The sequence below is a fragment of the Abramis brama genome, assembly GCF_963993115.1.
Source record: "Abramis brama genome assembly, chromosome: 2".
Lineage (NCBI taxonomy): Eukaryota > Metazoa > Chordata > Actinopteri > Cypriniformes > Leuciscidae > Abramis > Abramis brama.
This window is the reverse complement of record NC_139964.1, coordinates 25715648-25734610: the sequence shown is the minus strand read 5'-3', so window position 1 is coordinate 25734610 and position 18963 is coordinate 25715648. Positions and strand designations below refer to the sequence as shown.

General features: G+C 37.9%; 1 protein-coding gene across 9 annotated transcripts in view; it reads left to right on the top strand.

The window, feature by feature from the left end:
- LOC311077893 (protrudin-like) overlaps positions 1-18700 on the top strand; it is a 148966-nt gene extending 130266 nt beyond the window's left edge. For 3 of the 9 annotated variants that reach the window (XM_084106527.1, XM_084106530.1, XM_084106532.1), the window contains 15 exons: positions 3258-3428; positions 7980-8150; positions 9877-10107; positions 10297-10367; positions 11177-11363; positions 11438-11533; positions 12188-12300; positions 12824-12945; positions 13071-13142; positions 13584-13604; positions 13831-13851; positions 16413-16554; positions 17213-17259; positions 17352-17433; positions 17519-18700. In XM_084106527.1, coding sequence (XP_083962653.1) covers positions 3258-3428; positions 7980-8150; positions 9877-10107; positions 10297-10367; positions 11177-11363; positions 11438-11533; positions 12188-12300; positions 12824-12945; positions 13071-13142; positions 13584-13604; positions 13831-13851; positions 16413-16554; positions 17213-17259; positions 17352-17433; positions 17519-17586 — 1615 coding nt within the window. In that variant the 3' untranslated portion in view covers positions 17587-18700. Of the gene's footprint in view, positions 1-133; positions 305-3257; positions 3429-7979; positions 8151-9214; positions 9443-9876; positions 10108-10296; positions 10368-11176; positions 11364-11437; positions 11534-12187; positions 12301-12823; positions 12946-13070; positions 13143-13583; positions 13605-13830; positions 13852-16412; positions 16555-17212; positions 17260-17351; positions 17434-17518 lie in introns of those variants that run through there. The other 6 variants (XM_084106531.1, XM_084106528.1, XM_084106529.1 and 3 more) reach the window with 6 other exon arrangements.
- Positions 18701-18963: the final 263 nt, after the last annotated feature.

Here is an 18963-nt window from a genome sequence, read left to right as displayed (position 1 = left end):
TATGGGATTGCGCTCTCACGATAATTTGCCCTGTTTAGTAAATCTGGCCCTTAGTATTTAATATCTCAGTCTCTCTGTGGTTGTGTAGTTCCTGCTGAACTGAGAGATTAAAGTGTGTGTCGTTGTTCTACAGCTTGAGTTGTCGTAAGATCACAGATGAAGGTTGTGCTGCTCTGACTTCAGCTCTGAGATCAATCTCACACCTCAGAGAACTGAATCTGTCTGAGAATATAATAGGAGATAAAGGTCTGAAGCTGCTCTCTGATGAACTGAAGGATCCTCACTGTAAACTGGAGAAACTGTGGTAAGATCATACATTAATCTTAACTGAGACTAGAATAATGTTATTTTAACCCTTTAATTCCTACTGTATCATATTTGATCTAAATTATCAACATGATCAAAAACCTGTTGCACACAATCTACTACTTGCCTTCTGTTGTCTGGTTGATGGTTTATAGTTTTTTTAGCAAGTAAAAGGCGAGTATAATTTTAAAACGTGTCCCTTCAACTCGTGGATCATGTGACTTTTTGCTGTAAAATCTTTATGGATTTTTATGTAAACATAAGAATAACCTTTATAATGTTAATAATATTTCAAGATGATCATTTTCTGCACTGAAGCAACTTAGGTTTACTTGATTATCCATACATCTTAGGGCTGGGAGATAAATCTATTTTATCGATTAACTCGAATGTGTAGTTCACGTCGATTTGTTTGAATGAAAATCGGTTTTCTCTTTAACATTCGCCGACGCTCCCCTCTGGGCTCCCGTCGGCCGTAGCTCCGAACGGGCTCAGCTCTTCCCCCGGGCGTGAGATACACAAAGAACATGGCAAATTAACAAGACCGCGCAAGCACACCCGCCAAAAAACAACCTACAGTCTTACAAACTGAATCCACAGGGCTGCCAACTCTCACGAATTCACCGTGAGACTCACGCAATCGTCACTTTTTACACGCTCTCACGCCACACATCCATTTTCTCACACAGAGAAAAATCACGAAGCAAAGAGGACACTGACACCGACAGACGAGACAGAGAAGGTTACTAATGCTATGAAACAAATTCTCAGCTCTCAGATTCTGTCGATTTAATTATGAAATTCAAACAATAAACACCGTTTTGGCGCTTGACAGATCGCTGCCGATCATCTGTTCTTTACTACTAGTTAGGCTAAATAAACACGAATGATCAATAGGTCATTTGAAAGATACAGTTCAACTTACCGAAATGAAATAAAATCGATCGATCAGTGTTTTTCAACTGCGGAAATAGGTCTATAATAAAAACAGCTGGAGAACAATATGTCACGTAACATTACATTTACCTCTGGAAAGCCATTTAATGACCATAGCACGTTAGTTGGACTTTAAAATAATTGCTGTAGAGAGGAGTATTTTGCTAAATACAGTATGATAACTATATTACATATTTATTATATTTTTACCTATATCATTAAAATATTATAATGATGTTATTATAATAAAAATGCATTATATTTAATTTGAGATGTTATTTTTAACCTTTAATAATAATACCAGCTGACAGGGCTTTAAATTAACATGTATCAACTGTACCTAGTATTTATCCAAAGGAATCGATATTGAATCAAGATCAGAATCAAATCACAAGAATTGAATTGAAATTGTGAAAGCAATAATAAAAACAGTAGCATACCAGTCATTGTACCATGTAAACATTGTGTTGTCACTAAACTTAATAAAATTCTGTTTAGTTACCAAATGTTTTGACAATCACAATACATTTTATTGTGATGTACTTTTTTTTCCCCCAAAAATAAATCGATTTAAATCGCAAATCGGATTTTTTGTGAAAAAATCGGGGATTTTTTTTTTAGGCCATATCGCCCAGCCCTAATACATCTTTTGTGAAAAATCATCTTCAAATATATCAAATATGATCATCAGGCTTTTGAGGAAGGTTTATTAGTTTATCTCTCAATCATCATTGTATTGCTTTACATTATATGTTTTAAAATGACAGCTTTGATCATAAAACTAAGCATTTAAATATCATCTTACTAAGACATGTTATTGGCAGATATAGAGTGACGACTGATATTTATATGCATTTTATGTCAGTGGTTCTCAACTCTGGTCCTGGGGATTATATATAAATATTTTTTTTGCAGTGTAAATAATTGTCTGACTCAGCGTCACTGACAAAACATTTTAAATGTAAAACGTTACCGTTTCCTTCCAATTCTGTCCTTCAAATGCAATAGTATTTTCATAATCGTGTGAAGAGCATGACAGTGGTTATGATTCGGCTCCTCTCGGTCTGTGCTCGACACCAACAGCTCCTGCGTGCAGCAGATCGTACAGCACTGAGTCAGCGCACTTATTCAACCCGGCCAATGGACCGTTCGATCACCGAGCGAGTCCTTCGTTGCCTGTCATTATACCGTCTGTGTCGCTGCTAATCTGCTTAGACGGAGTCAAGTGCTCATCATTGATCATTATTTGCGTGAAAATATTTTCTCAGATCATCTGCTATTTAGATCAGAATATAAAGCAGAATTATCATGTGCCAAGCAATCCTCACTGGCTAAAACATTAAAACACAGCATGCCACAGGAAAAGAGTTCAAAAGCAGCGCATTCACTACAAATATTTCTATCTAAATTAATAAAAAACATTGTAACTTCTGGACAATGATTTCATTAAATTTCAGTGCTTAACTTCATTAATGAGAGTGGCATATTTAACCTAAATGTGTATATCAGATGTAAAACAGTTTCAATCATTCTGTTGACTTCATGACTTCACTCACTCCAGTAAAAGTGTGTGTACGCACGGTATAGAGTGTCCGTACGGTGCGCACATATTTACACTAGTTTATTTTTTATAAATCCTGATATGTACGTGGGAAATTGCGTACACACATTTCAAAGCTTTTTTGTGCGTATGCAACATTTCTGTATCAGGCCGCTGGTGTTTGCGCCATTATTTACCGGCCAAAAACAGCAGGTCTGAAACCAGACGCTAACTGGTAGATTGTGTTGGTCTTTATGGAAATGATCCGGCTGAGTCTCTGTTCTTTAACTTCCGCTTCGTCAGTCGATCAAACTCAGAACTTTCCACTCCCATCGGCACTTTTATGGGATTGCGCTCTCACGATAATTTGCCCTGTTTAGTAAATCTGGCCCTTAGTATTTAATATCTCAGTCTCTCTGTGGTTGTGTAGTTCCTGCTGAACTGAGAGATTAAAGTGTGTGTCGTTGTTCTACAGGTTGAGGGATTGTGAGATCACAGCTAAAGGTTGTGCTGCTCTGACTTCAGCTCTGAGATCAAACTCACACCTCAGAGAACTGAATCTGTCTCAGAATGAAATAGGAGATAAAGGTCTGACGCTGCTCTCTGATGGACTGAAGGATCCTCACTGTAAACTGGAGAAACTGTGGTAAGATCATACATTAATCTTAACTGAGACTAGAATAATGTTATTTTAACCCTTTAATTCCTACTGTATCATATTTGATCTAAATTATCAACATGATCAAAAACCTGTTGCACACAATCTACTACTTGCCTTCTGTTGTCTGGTTGATGGTTTATAGTTTTTTTAGCAAGTAAAAGGCGAGTATAATTTTAAAACGTGTCCCTTCAGCTCGTGGGTCATGTGACTTTTTGCTGTGAAATCTTTACGGATTTTTAAGTAAACAAGAATAACCTTTATAATGTTAGTAATATTTCAAGATGATCATTTTCTGCACTGAAGCAACTTAGGTTTACTTGATTATCTATACATCTTTTATGAAAAATCATGTTCAAATGTGTAGCGTTTATACGCCCACGTATAAATATAATTAATTATTATTCATAACGGATTATGATCAATAATTAATATTTTAATTATTTTCAGAATTTACTGTAGCAGAATCAATAGTATGATCATTTTATCAGTTCATCCAATGAACAGAAAGCATAAACAATTATTAACTCTAGGAAATATAATATCTTCCTGGCCAAGAAAGAATAATCCCCAGCTAACAATAAATTAAGAAATAATCACGGGTAAAAGCATCGGTAACTTAGATCAGAAGTTTAAGACATTAAATTTCGTAAGCACATAACACAAGTAATACTTCTCTTTAAAATACAAACATGACTTTGATTATTCTAACACATAAAACTAATATCTAACACAAACACACGCACACACACATTCATACGAGTTGCAGAAAGGAAGAGAGTGAGGAAAGATTGGGATGATGATGAGTGAGATGATGAAATCTCAAGATTCTATATGCACTTAAGACATGACCTGGAACGAACCATCAATCATTAATTTAACCCTTCTATCGTTTCTTAGGTTATTAAATTTATATCAATACACCAGTTCAGCTTTTAGTCTGGAGGTACTTGCTTGTCTTTGCATTCCTTTTTGGGAATTCCCTTCGTTGCGTAAAAGGGGGTTTCCCCGGGTTCGTTGGCTGGTCTCCTTGTGCCTGGATAGATGTCTGTGGCGTGGATGTCGGATGGTTGATGCGTCTTTAAAGTTGAAAGCGTGCGTTGCAGCCGTGAATCGTGGACCGAAACTTTGCAGCAAAACTTAACTTAAAACCGAGACTTTCAATCGGAAAAGGAAAATAACACAAAGAAAGAAATAAAATGAGATACGGAGAGTAGTTAGATGACTGAAAATGAATCTAACCCATCTGATCTTAATTTGGGTTGGTCTGCTCCTCAGTTACATGGTTACTAGTCTGGTTTAGATCTTCATCTTTTTCTGCCCATCTCTCTTGAGAGTGATAGCAGAGCGTTTCTTGAGGGTGAACCCAGAGAGCGAGAGCACAGAGATAGAGCAGCACAGAGAGAGAGAGCTTTGTTTCGTGTCTAAGATTTTAAACTCAAAGTTTGTCCCCCCTCCTGAAGAGATCGGACCAATTAGACACTGGCTTTGTTTGTCTCATCGTAAATCATGCATTATCTGGGATCTCCTTACTTTCCAAGCTCTAGCAGAGAGTACAGCGGCCACAGTTTAGACATCATTACTATTATAAGAATACGAAACATTTTACACAGATTTCAATCAAGCCATCTTTTGAATTACGAACATACGATCGTACTGATAGGAAGCACGACACACTTTCATTCAAGCATCTAATAGTTATAACAATTACATGACTTACATGGGATCTAAGCTTATTAAAAATGCATATAATTGGTAGAACGACGTAGGATTATGTAGTTGCATGATGTTTCATTATAAGTCCATCGAAAATTGTTCTTGAATGATTTTATGTATAGTTATAGGTAAAACCTCAGTTCTGTGGTTTGAAAAGATTTTACACCCTGGGGTCATTCAGAGGTCCTTAAAGGAGAACTCGGCAACTCTAGCGAACTCTAGTCACTTCTTCGCTGATTTTCCCTTTAGTTGTCGCATGTTTTCCCCACGAGCTCCCCCTACAGCTGTGGGGGGGACGTATATTTCACAACACGGTCGTAAAAAACTCACTTGCGGCGGCCTCCTCCCCCTCTCTACCGCTGCTCATGTGCGTTTGTTTTGATCAGAGCAAGCCAACTGTATCGTGTGGAGCTATGTCTACCGAGGTGGGTAATCTGGTAATACATCATACATGCGTGTGTGTTTATGTTGAATTGCCGTAAAGCAATTCGTGTTTCGCGCTCCTTCTCGTTCTCATTCTCGCTTCTCACGAGACTTCCAATTTTTATCTTGCCGGGACGGTAGTCCCCAAGTTGCAAGGTTGGTTTTCCGCCTGGGAACACTGGGGGGAGCGGGGAAAGTCACCAATATCACCAGAACAGGTTGTTTAACCATCCAAATGATTTCTAGACAGTTTTATTAACCCCCTGAGGTCGGCGGTATCGCCGGCGATACCAGCTCGCTTTTTTTTAGCAGTGTAAAAGAAACTCAGAAATACTCGGTTGACTTTGATTTTCCATTGGAGTTTCATACATCAATCGATTCTGTTAAATGTGTATTATTTTTGTGTATACTCACAATAAAAACAAAGTGTTGTGCTTTTTGCCAAATAAAGAAAAATAAACACGAAGCGAGTTCTGCCTCCTCTCTGTCAGTGTAGTCCATTCTGAAACGCGTCCGAAAATGAACCGTAACTCAGCGAATACTCAGTCAAACAGGCATTCAGACATACAGGCATGAAGCTTGAATTCTCTTCTTTTAAACGAAGTATTTTTTATAAAAAACAAATATTCACAGTTTGTGTAATATGTATGCAAAGAGAGAGATGTCAGTCGTTCTCATCTCAGCTAATTAAGTTTTAATGTGCTCCGCCCACGGAGAGCGCGCGCTATTCAAACGCAAATGTGAGCCGATCCAAACAAACCTGTAAAACGCCCACATCAGCTGGATAACACACACCGCGAGTTCACTTTCAGACTTATGTACTTTACGATGCTGTGAGGAATAATACTATCTTGATAATAATCCTGCAAAAATTTACCTCAGAAGTTCTGGAAGTATCATTTCGAGGAGCAAACGGATTCCGCTGAGGAATTAGGTCAGTTCTGTTTGCTTTGTTCTAATCTGAATGAATGAACGCAAAGATGCGTGCTGTTGTGGAGCTACTACAGCTGGCAAAAATACTGTTTTAATATGAATCGCGAATACAAAGAAAGATTACACTGGAAATATTGTTACAATTTTAAATGTTGTTGTAATTGTATAACCTTAAAAAAAATCCATATATATATATATAAAGGATAGATGTAAACAAAATCTTAAAAGGTCATTATAAGCCTTCTCTTTAAATAATTTTATTATGCTTTATTAGTGACACATTTGGGAAGAGAATATATTCCAAATCTGAAAATACAGTATGAGAACAATTAACTGCACAATTACTAGAAATGTTTACGTTGGATATTGTACAATTTGCAAGCAAAATTTGTGGAAAAAACAACAAACCAGTTATATATTGTCCTTGCATTCTTGTGGCTCAGTCACACACCTGAATGAAAGGCTCATTACGTATGCAGCCTCATTATGCGGGCCCCATTGACTCCTCAGGTGTGAATCACGCCCACCCGCATATGGCCTTTCCAAACAAAAAGTGTTTTACAAGATTTAAATCAATGTATTGTGTTATGTGAATGATTAGGCAGGATGATTTTCACATAATTTTGAAGAAAAAATTCTAGGCAACGATATCCATTAGTCAAAAGTCTTATTTACACATATTTAGAATGTGTTTTATGGCCTTATTTCAGAAACTTTAGTTTTTTGTTTTTAAAAAAAACATGCATAAACATTATTCTATCAAAAATACAAACATGTACATGCAAGTTGCTCACATATTATGGTAGCCCTGTTTGTGTTAAATAAAGTGAATTTACACCTTTGCCATTAATATGTTTATAAGCAGCTGAAAAAAGCACAAATGTCAGGGCATGTCAGAACATCTCAAGGACCCCAAAAACCCCTCAGACTCCAGAGGGTTAAGTTAAAAAAGTTACCAAGTTCTCCTTTAAGACAGATGGGGTCTGTTTTGTCCATTGCTCATGGGACCTTGGTCTCGGTCATTCTCTTAACCCATTAGTGTTTGGCCACAAAGCTAGCATTGACCAGTTATTTTGTTAGTGCTGGGGGCTCTTTTAAATAACCAGACTGGTCGGCGCCTGAACCCCATGACAAGATGGACAAGGATACGAAGTCCTGACCAAATCTTCCCCTTTGTTCGGCAGGAAGTGAAAAGTTTGAATTAATTTTCTGGAAGAAGATTAGTTTGTGGTTGGTTCCTTCTCATTGTCGCTACAAATGTATCAAATATGATCATCAGGCTTTTGAGGAAGTTTTATTAGTTTATCTCTCAATCATCGTTGTATTGCATTACATTATATGTTTTAAAATGACAGAGCTTTGTTAGAGAGAGACATGTTATTGGTAGATATAGAGTGACGATGATGAAATTTGAGGGTTTATTAGTTTATCTGAACTGAGAGATTAAAGTGTGTCGTTGTTCTACAGGTTGTGGAGGTGTAAGATCACAGATGAAGGTTGTGCTGCTCTGACTTCAGCTCTGAGATCAAACTCACACCTCAGAGAACTGGATCTGTCTGGGAATAATCTACGAGATGCAAGTGTGAAGAGTCTCTCTGCTCTAAAAGATAATCCACATTATAAGCTCAAGACACTGCAGTAAGTATTGATTCATATCATATAATATAATAATGTCACTTGAACTAGACAGTCCTCTGATCAGATGTGTCAGTAATGCATGTGTTTCTGTCTGTGTTTTATTTACTGACAGATATTAAATGATGGTGAATATGGAGCCACTATAGAGACATCATCATCAACACTGAAGTCACGTGACCTTTACTGGATTTACTGTATTTTGTATAATATCTAATAAAGTCTTCCTCTCTTTTATGTATTAGTGAATTGGTGTTTTTATCAGCCATCTAAGTGAAGTGAGCAGCTCAACACAATCACAGTAACAGGAATGAACTTCAGAGCTGAGTTTCATCTGTTTCGGGGAACTGGATTATTTATAGGGTTTAATGATGATGATGATTTTAATGTCTTTGTCAAAAGTCTTCCTGAGATTTGATTGAAGCTCATCTGAAGAGGATATTTGCCATTGTCACATTATTATTGTTCTGTCTTTATGTTGGTGTGTGTGAAAGTCAAATTATTATGATAAAGGTGCAAATTTCTGTCATCACATGATCACCACGAGTTAGCCTGTATTTATCTCTTCAGAAACACCATGAGTATTTAAACTAAAGCAGTTATTAATTCCTTTCAGCACAAACACAACATTTTAATATGTAAATTAGGCTAATTATAGCATATCTTATACACTAAAGTAAGCGAAGTTTGCTCTTGGAACAGAATGGCTTCACAGAATTGTAGATGTTTGTAAATTTACAATTGAATTGTGATTAAACAAATGGCGGGAAAGAGCGTTAATCACATATTCTCAAATATATCCTACACAATCTCAGCGAACAATCTCAAATGCAAGCCTGAAAGAAGGATTCTAATGTAAAAATGCAGAATTTAATGCATTTTTTCCAATTTATATTAGGAGATATTTTTACTAAATGACTCTGGAAATTAATGTTATAGTTTTATTTTTCAATAACTAATTTGTGGGAGAGGATATACAAATGTAATTTTGATCCTCCACACTCCATACCAGTCAGTGGCGGTAATACACCAGTTTGTTGTTTGTCAACCGCCAATAAAATCTCAAAGAAGAAGATGATCTGATCGATGTGATCGGCGATCTTCTCCTCTTCCTGACACTCAATCATCGCACTCTGACATCTACACTTCTGCCTGTGAATTGCGGAAGCAGGAGTCGGAGGACAGGCGGTAATAAACATAGCGTTTTTGTTCTAATATTTATCCATCTTTTTTAATATTAAAGACTGTTTAATGACTCTGTTGCGGGCAGAAGACACTGTTTGAAGGAATTAAAGGTATGTCATTGTTTTCTTCAGGTTGATGTTTATATGACGTCTTTATTAATAATAACCTTTTATTACTCATACCTAAGAAGTTAATGTGTTTTTGTTTTAAACATGGTCGTCAGGTGTGTTAAAATCAGTTTAACATTTAAAATAATTAATATGACTTTTCTCTTTATGTGTTTTAAAGCATCAGTGTTTTTTTCTGGTTATGATGATACAGTCAAATCTGCTCACCTTTATTTATTTAACTCTTTATATAATACAAAGTTTCAAAGCAGCTTCACAGTAATATATAAGTCTACTGGATTTAACATTGTTGATCTGATTAAGCTTTAAATTCGGCTTTCTTGGCAGGCATCAGTTTTAATTTCTTCAGTTTTAGTCTCTTGACTGTCACGTGTGTACAGAGATGAACACAGTGTTGATGTTCTCTGATCTCCCAGCATGCAGTGCACAGCCTCTTCTCCTCATGAGCTCCCACAGACGGGCAGCGATCGGGCCAAACTCACCCAGTTGCCCGCCAAGGACTCGTCCTCCATAGACAGCGCCTCTGAGCTGGGCGGCCCCAGAGCGCTGACCTTTGACCTGCTGAACATGGTGATCTGCTTCAAGCGGATGGCCATCTTCCTGGATCCCGTCACAGACACGCTGGAGGTGCTGCGGTTCCTGCTCGGGTGAGACACGGCCCTTACAAATCACACTGACAACTGCACATCTCGCACTGCTTCTGTACTTCAGGAGACTGTATCATGTGACTCTCATCAGAAGGCTTTTGTGTTTGTTCCAGCCAGTTGTGAAACGCATCTCTGAGTTGTTTTGGCGCTGTGTGTCCCAGTGTTCAGCTCTGATGCTGTGTGTTTTAGGTGGAGGATGCCGCTGTGCTCCCTGTCGATCTGCGTTCTGCTCAACATCCTCTTCCTCACGCTGAGTGAAGGTGAGACACCAGTAGACGGCCGTAAATGACTTGTTCATGTGCACATATTATAGTTAACCCTATAAAGTCGACTGTATTATACTTGATGCGCACATTTCTAAGGCCTTTAAATGATGAATGATAAAACCTGTTGTGCTCAATCTACTACATGTCTTCTGTCGTCCGACTGATGCTTTATATTCTTTTAGCAAGTAAATGGTTTTAGTAAAATTGTATAATCGTCCCCCTAATTCAGCACATGGTTCATGTGTTTGCTGTGAAATATATAATCAGAATAGCTTTTTATTGCTAGTAATATTTCAATAAGAACACCTACTAAACTGAACCGACTTAGGTTTACTTTATTATCTTTTTTTATATATCTTGTTCAAATGTATCAAATATAATCATCAGGCTTTTGAGGAAGTTTTTTTTGTTAATCTCTCAATCAACATTGAATTGCATTATATGTTTTAAAACTACAGCGCTTTGATCATAAAACTATCATTTGATCTCATAAATGTATTTAAAAGTCGTCTGTTAAACTGTTATAAAGATGTAAATGTTTTTTGTGATAATATCCATATGATTGCATGTCATCAAGCTTATTACACGTCTGCTTTTCAAAACAATAAACAAATGTACATTAAATATAACTTCAAATGATTGTATTAGGTGAGAAGAAAAAGCGTAGAGTGAGAAGTGTAACATGAAACTAGAAGAGCTTTAACAGTCAATTATACAGATTAGCGCTTGTTATATAAACTCAGAATCCTCATGAGAGATGCAGAATAAAGAGAAGATGAAGGCGATGTTCCCTCTGTCTGCAGGTGCGTGGGTCTCTCTGCTGCTGCTGGCGGCCTCTGCTCCGGCTCTGCTGGGATACCTTGGCAACCGTTGCCAGGGCGCGACCAGCGAGATGGCGGTTCAGAAGAAGAAACACCATGCAGTCCAGCGGCGAGACCTGCAGACGGTCCACATGAGCAAACAGGAGGCCATGCTGGAGGTCAAGGGCATGTGAGTGAGCAGGACTGTGGCGTTTGAGTCATGACATCAGCACTGAGACTAAGGGTTGTGTGTGTGTGTTACAGGCTGAAAGGGATAGACGACGTTTTGACCCAGGCGTGTGTGTGTGCAGAGTCTGTGTATAAAGTGTTTCACTGGGAGAGCCACGCCGTGTCCTCCATGTGAGTATCGCAGAGATGCTCCAGAATCACAAGCTCTGATCTTCCTCTGTGAAAATAGTCAATGTTTTGTACTTTATGCCCCTTTTTACACGATGTATTATAAGTCTCAGGTGTCCCCAGAATGTGTCTGTGAAGCAAAAACATGCTGTTTTCGTTCATGTATCTTAAATGCAAATGAGCTGCTGCTCCCTGTCCCCTTTCCAGAAGAGGGCTGTGCCTTTACAGCCTAGGGTACGCTTACCAAAAACTAAAACATCTGTTTAGTTTTGTTTATCATCTCTATCGCGGTCGCGCTCACATGACATTGCAGTTTTTTAATCATCAGGAAAGTTTATTATCTGCATGTGCTTTAAAGCCATGTCAGTCTAAACGTCTGATATATGTTTTTCTGAGCACACACAGAGAGCTGGATGTCAGACGGCGCGTCCCCTGAGTTTTAAAGGGTCCTATTATGCCCTTGTACAAAGTCCTGATTTTGTTTTGGGGGTGTACTAGAATATGTTTACATGCTTGATTATTTTCGATGAAGCCCCTCCTACCGAAAAACGAAATGTGCTGTGATTGGTTAGTGCGTGTTTGGGAAATGTCTTCCGTCATATGATAAATGTTTGTGTGTGTGTGTGTGTGTGTTTGTTTGTGTGTGTGTGTGTGTAGGTTTTACGGTTCTCTCCTGACTACACTATTCCTGCTGTGTACGGTCCCGGTGGGTTTGAGTCTGTCTGTGCTCAACAGCGCCCTCTTTCTGTGGAACAGAGACTTCTGCAGAGGTCAGTAAAGCCTCAGGCATGTCAATAGGCTCTATGCACGATCGCTTCTGCGTTTTGTCTCAGCCCGCCCAGTTACATCCGGTGCTGCGTCGGAAGCCGTTTTTGCATTCAGTGGAGATAATGGCAAATTACACTCACTGTCTACATGAACTTCAGTGGTTAACGTGAATGATGTTAACAATATTGTGAGGCAGTTTAGCTCTTACACCTAAGAGTAAGAAAGAGAAGGGCTTTAAATTATATATTTCAAGCTACATCAACAACTTTGAGGGTGAGTATTCTCTTATATCATGTGAAATCTGACTTGCGAATCCATTTCTAAAATTGTGCATAGAGCGTAGACAAAACATCTGGTCATGTGGTCTCTTGTCTGAGTGGGCACTTCTTGACCAGAGGAAGCTGCAGTGTGGACCAGACGTTACACTGATAGTCAAATATGAATACATACACATTACACATCAGTATTTTTATTCAGTTTCATTAAGCTAGACATTTTCACCTAATTTCCTTTCTCTCCCTCTAGTTCTTCTGGAGCTGAAGGAGTTTGTTCACCCGAGTCGGATCGAGACTGTGGAGGAAACCGAACCATGTGACCCAGATCAGGCAATCCTGCTGGAACGCACGCCCACTCCATCCAGTGTGGAGGTGAAAACATACACACTTGCTACAACTGTAAAACACATCTGGATGACAGATTATTTTGTGTCTGTGCTACTGCGTTCAGATGTCCATTTAGAGTCCAGATTGACTTGGTTTTACTTCCTGTTCAGGATCTTTCACCCGGCAACATAGAAGAGGCAGAGGAGGCGGAGCCTGACGATGAGTTTAAAGACGCTATAGAGGTCAGGAAAATATCTATCTATCTATCTATCTGTCTATTTATCTGTCTATTTATCTATCCATCTATACTATATCTATCTTCTTTCTTTCTTTCTTTCTTTCTTTCTTTCTTTCTTTCTTTCTTTCTATCATCTATCTATGTCTGTCTGTCTGTCTATCTATCTATCTATCTATCTATCTATCTATCTGTCTGTATGTCTGTCTATCTATTTATCTATCCATCTATACTATATCTATCTTCTTTCTTTCTATCTATCATCTATTTATGTCTGTCTGTCTATCTCTGTCTGTCTGTCTGTCTGTCTGACAATGAGTTTACAGATGCCATAGAGGTCAGGAAAACATCTGTCTATCTATCTATGTTTATCTGTCTGTCTTTCTATCTGTCTCTCTGTTTTCTGCTTCTGACATGTTTTCCCATTTCTGCTGTTTGCCTACTCAAGGAATCTCAACTTGTGTTGCCGGTAAGTAGCTCCCTCTAGTGGTGTGGAGACTTATAGCATTAACATAGACTGTGCAAATATTGTGTGTGTGTGTGTGTGTGTGTGTGTGTGTGTGTGTGTGTGTGTGTGTGTGTGTGTGTGAGAGAACATAAGTGTAGACATGAGCCTTATCATTAACCAAGCAGATTTAGTTGTGTAGTGTGTATGTGTACATGCCTGACCTCTGACCTCTACTCTGCTCTCCAAGGAAACTCCTCTGGCTTTAGTGGTGAGTAATAGAGTAACTGAGAGCATTTTGTGTTTGAGTAAATCCTCAGTTGCTCTAAGCGAGTAAAGAAACAGCCTGGTCTGAACTGTCTTTGTGTGTGTGCGCATGTTTTTGCATCAATGTAAATGCTCTGAATGCATGTGCACATGTTTATGTATGTAAGATGTGGATATTAGTTTATGATTGTTAGATTTTAGTCTGCCACTGTAGGGTGCATCTCACAAAACCTGTCAAGAAATGTCATACTTCACCATAAATTTACAATAATATATAATATATATTGCTTATGCACTTTTTCAAGGACCAATAGTTTATTTGTCATTATTTTCGTGATAATTATGCACTCTTTACTGTAATGTTTTTTTCGTTTTCTTTAAGCAGAATATAATTAAATTTTTACTATGGGGTGAAATGTGACCTGGAATTGTGTTTGTGAGATTCACCAGTATGTCTTGACTGTGAGTTCAGATGTGAATTTAAATTCAGATGCATCTCATTTAACTCAGGACCTCCAAATACATTTACATTTAATGATTTAGCAGACACTTTTATCCAATGCAACTTACAAATGAGAAGAACAGTAGAAGCAATCAAATCAACAATAGGGCAACAGTATGCAAGTGCTGTAAATAATTAAAAAATAAGTTAATAAAATAGAAATAAAAGAGAATAGTAAGAGTTAGAATTAATGGGTCAAGTGTTGACTTGATGAAACGTGAAGTGGACCATGACAAATCCAGACCTAATTCTTTTTAAAGAATAAAAATGTAATGTATTTTGTAATAAGGGTCATGACTGTTGTAAAAGTGTCCGGTCCGTGTTTTGAATGTAGGTGTGGCGTGTGCCCTATTTGCTACCAAAGATTCGGAGATGGAGAGTCCGTAAGGTGCCCATACACACGCCTGTCAATCATGATCTCTAGGTGTCCTGACTTCTAACCACACCCCCCTCATGCCTTTATTCATTTCAGTGGCTTCTATTAACAGTGATGTCACAGGAAATGGTTACTCAGTGACACTTTCTTCAGGTTCAGGTTAAGGTTGATTAATACACTATTTCTTTTGTGAGGTTCAAACTCATGCTGAAAATATTTGGGAATGTCCACTAACAATCATAGTGAGGAGTTGGGCTGATTTATTGGCATTAATTTGGCATCTGAATTGAGCAATTGACCTGAAATGTGCCCAACGTTCACTAGAGCCTGTGTTTGGAGGGCTTTTGGTGTTATAATGGTGTTAAGTGCTGTAGGGCACAGAAATCTGAGACCTCTCGCCAGTCATCGGATGACTGCAAGAAGTGAAGCTCAGCAGCAACAAACATGGGGTCAGATTTACAGGAGTCGCCACATGTGCCGCTTCAAGCGGAGGGATTCATCTGTTTGTAATGACTTGAGTAAATCTGATCTCTAAACCCAGAGCCCTCTACATACAGAGCAGAACTAACGCCGAGAGAAAACCTTCACACGAGGACAGCGAGCCGTCAAAAGTAAAGAGCACTGATTTATGTATGTGGGTCAATGACACATCCAAGAATGATCTGGTTTAAAACTCATGTGCCATGTTCATATATTTTTGGAACCATTTTCTATTAATGTTTTGAATATATTGTGAATCATGAATCCATGTTTTCTTGGGTCATGCTATTTAATGTGCAAATGATAAAAAGGCCCAATTGACTGAAATATATTTGTATCATTTACTCGACCTTATGTTGTTCCAAACCCCTAAGACTTTCGTTCATCTTCAGAGGACAAATTAAGATATTTTTGATGAATTTGATAGATTTCTGTCTCTCCATTGACAGTCTGTGCAACTACCACTTCAGAAAGGTAGTAAAGACATCATTAAAATAATCCATATGACTCCAGTGGTTTAACCTCACTCGCGTTGGAGATTAATATTTTGTAAATAGTGGAAAATTATGTTTTTTTTTCCACATACAAAACACTTGTGTCGCTTCATAAAATTGAGGTCAAACCACTGGAGTCACATGTATTACTTTAATGATGTCTTTACTACCTTTCTGGGGCTTGAAAGTGGTAGTTGCATAGCCTGTCAATGGTGGGACAGAAACTCTCAGATTTAAAAAGATCTTCATTTGTGTTCTGAAGATGAACGAAAGTCTTACGGGTTTGAAACAACATGAGGGAGAGTAATTAATGACAGAAATGTCATTATTGGGTGAACTGTCAGTTTAAGACTGTTATCCCTGAGTGTAGTCAGACTGACTGTTTTAAGACTTTTGACCAACAAAAAATATATATAAATTTAAAGAATGCTCATTGTAAAAGATGTGCATTCAGATGATTATTTAACTAATCAGTCTGTTAAAAAAAATAAAAAGCATTGACCCATATATATATATTTGTGATAAATGTCAGTGTCAGAATTGTGGTATTTTGAAAGGTTGTGTGCAGGTTTTGTCATGTGAAGGTGAAGTGGAAGATCTTTTGGTGTCGAGCCGAGCATGAGAGCTAATGGGTTCAGATCTGTCTCTTCTCATCTCTACAGAAGTTGAATAAGATTCATTTATCTCTGTGTATATGCATTTATTTCCGGTAGGATGACGAGGACGTGTCTTCTGTTGTTCCTGAGTTTGACACCATCTCTGATAACGGGTTGTTGAGCAGAAACGAGCCCATCCGCAGTAAAGTGTCTAAACTTACTGAAAAACTGCGCAAGCGGGTCCCGACCAACGCCACCGGTTACTATGGATCTCTTTATACTTTGTTTTTCACCTTCTTTATTATTCAGTCATTTGAAAAATAAACTACACCCTTCTATGGTTTTACTTATCAGGATATAATAAAAATCATCTGGACGTTAGCAGGTCTTAAAATTAAGTAAATACAACCTCAGATGAACAGACATTACATATTACACTGTCAATATATATTTAACAAAAATAAAGCTGAAATGGAGAAGTCATGTGTGACAAACTAAGTACACCCTATGATTAAATAGCTTGTAGAACGTTGCTTCAGTTCATTGAGGTTTGCGGGCACTTGTTTACGCACAGCTTCTCTCAAGGTCCCACCACAGCATTTCAATCAGGTTTAGGTCTGGATTTGCAACACCCTGATTATTTTATTTTTCAGACCTTCTGTTGGAGATTTTCTGGTGTTCTTGGGATCATTGTCCTGTTGCATGACCCAGTTTTAGCCAAGCTTTAGCTGTCGGGACAGATGGCCTTACATTGGTCTGTAAAATGTCATGTGTTGAGGTTGTATTTACCTAATTTCAACCAGATGATACTTTATTATGTCCTGATACGTAAAGCCATAGAATTCAAAAGGGTGTCGTTTCTTCTTTACATGACTGTATCTATCGTTATAACCGTGTTGTCTTTTGTCCTTCCTCAGGAAACTGTTTCCAGTGCAATTCAGCGTTTTCTGTTTTAAAGAAAAGGGTATGGCTTCTGATCCTCGTTCTGTTGAACATCCTTTCCCATTTCAACTGTGTGTGATTGTTGTTTCACTGATAACCAATTTATTTTTCTAGAGAAACTGCAGTAACTGTGGTGCCAGTTGTTGTTCCCGCTGTTGCTCGTATAAAGTGTTCAAATCCAGTATGGGCGCCACAGGTATGAGTGGAACCTGTGAATTTGGCAAAGAATGTTTTATTTAAGACGATTTTACACTGTGCTTTTTCTTTCTCTGAATCTTTAGCTCCTGAAGCCCAAAGAGAGACTGTGTTCGTTTGTTCTATGTGCAATACTTTCCTCAGCACCAAGTAGGATTGGTCATCATCCTGAAAAAATATTCCACCATTGCAATCCTGTAAGAGAAACTAGGGTTGGGCCACAAGATGGCTGCTTCAGTGATTCTTGAGGTTCCCTTCGTTCTATGTGGAGCATTTCACAGGGAGAACCAGCTTATGTTACGTTTTTGGTTTCTTCAACACTCTTCCTGAGGTTCCTCAGAGTTTATTTTGTCTGTTCACAATTCGTGACCCCTTACCTTTGCGTTAAATGGTGACTTTCTTTGGAATATGCTGCTTTCCCCAGTCAACTCTAATATATCAAGATTGTTTGGTTTACTTGGACCTCACCTTACTGTGTTATCAGATGCTGTAGTTTCATCAACACTTATTATAACGTCACTTTCCAGAACTTGAGCCCTGGTGGGAAATCAGGTTAATATCCAGGATCCTGTTCATCTATGACATCACATTTTCCTATAGAGGAAAACAAGACCATGTAAACGATGTTGGTCATTTTTATCATTGCATTGGATGGCAAAAGCAGTGGATCTGAGCATTTTGGAAGATTTATATTGTTTCACGTACTGTAAAATCTGATTAGTTGAGTTGACATCAATGGTTTATGAAGAAAATACATTTTATTTCTCTCATAAACCTGTTGACTTAACTTCTGTTACGATTCGTAAACCTTCTGCTAGCTGCTTACCTGCTTTAACCCATGATTGTTGATTATATCATTTATTTGTGTTTTGTTTTTTTGTTTGTTTTTATCTGGAAAAAAATTATTAAAAATGTAAATTTATAAATGTATCTTTGTTTTTTGGGAAATCCTCAGTAACCATTTATATTATAATAATCAAAATAATGCTACCATATTAGTCTATCAGCAAATAACTTCTCTTCAATAACTCTCCACTTCACATTGTTATTGAAAGAATGAGCTATGTTGTTGTTTTATTTTTCCGTCTTATTGTTTTTAAGCCATGGTTGAATGTAAACCCAGAGTATTAACGGTTATAGAGCTATGAATGTCCTACTACTGCTATTTAAACATAAATTCAAATCTTGCTGGGTAAGTTATCCATAATACAACGCCATTGTTTCCTTGGTTGAATCTACTGTTACAGTAATAAAAAATCTGAATATAAGTTTTGCTGTGTGGAGTTTCATTGAGGAAGTTTTGCCTAATCCTAAAAGTTGTTGAGGTTCTTCTCGAGCAAGCAAAACAGTGTTTTGCCGCCTTTTGCACAGTTATCTAACCGCCATTTATTTTAAAAGACATTATGGCACTGTTTCTATGGTTACCTCCTCAGGCGAACGCAACTTCTCCTCGTGAGCGTCTGTTAGTGAACTCTGACAAGTTTATATTGTAATATTTGTGATTTCTGAAGAGGCTGTTAGATATAAACAT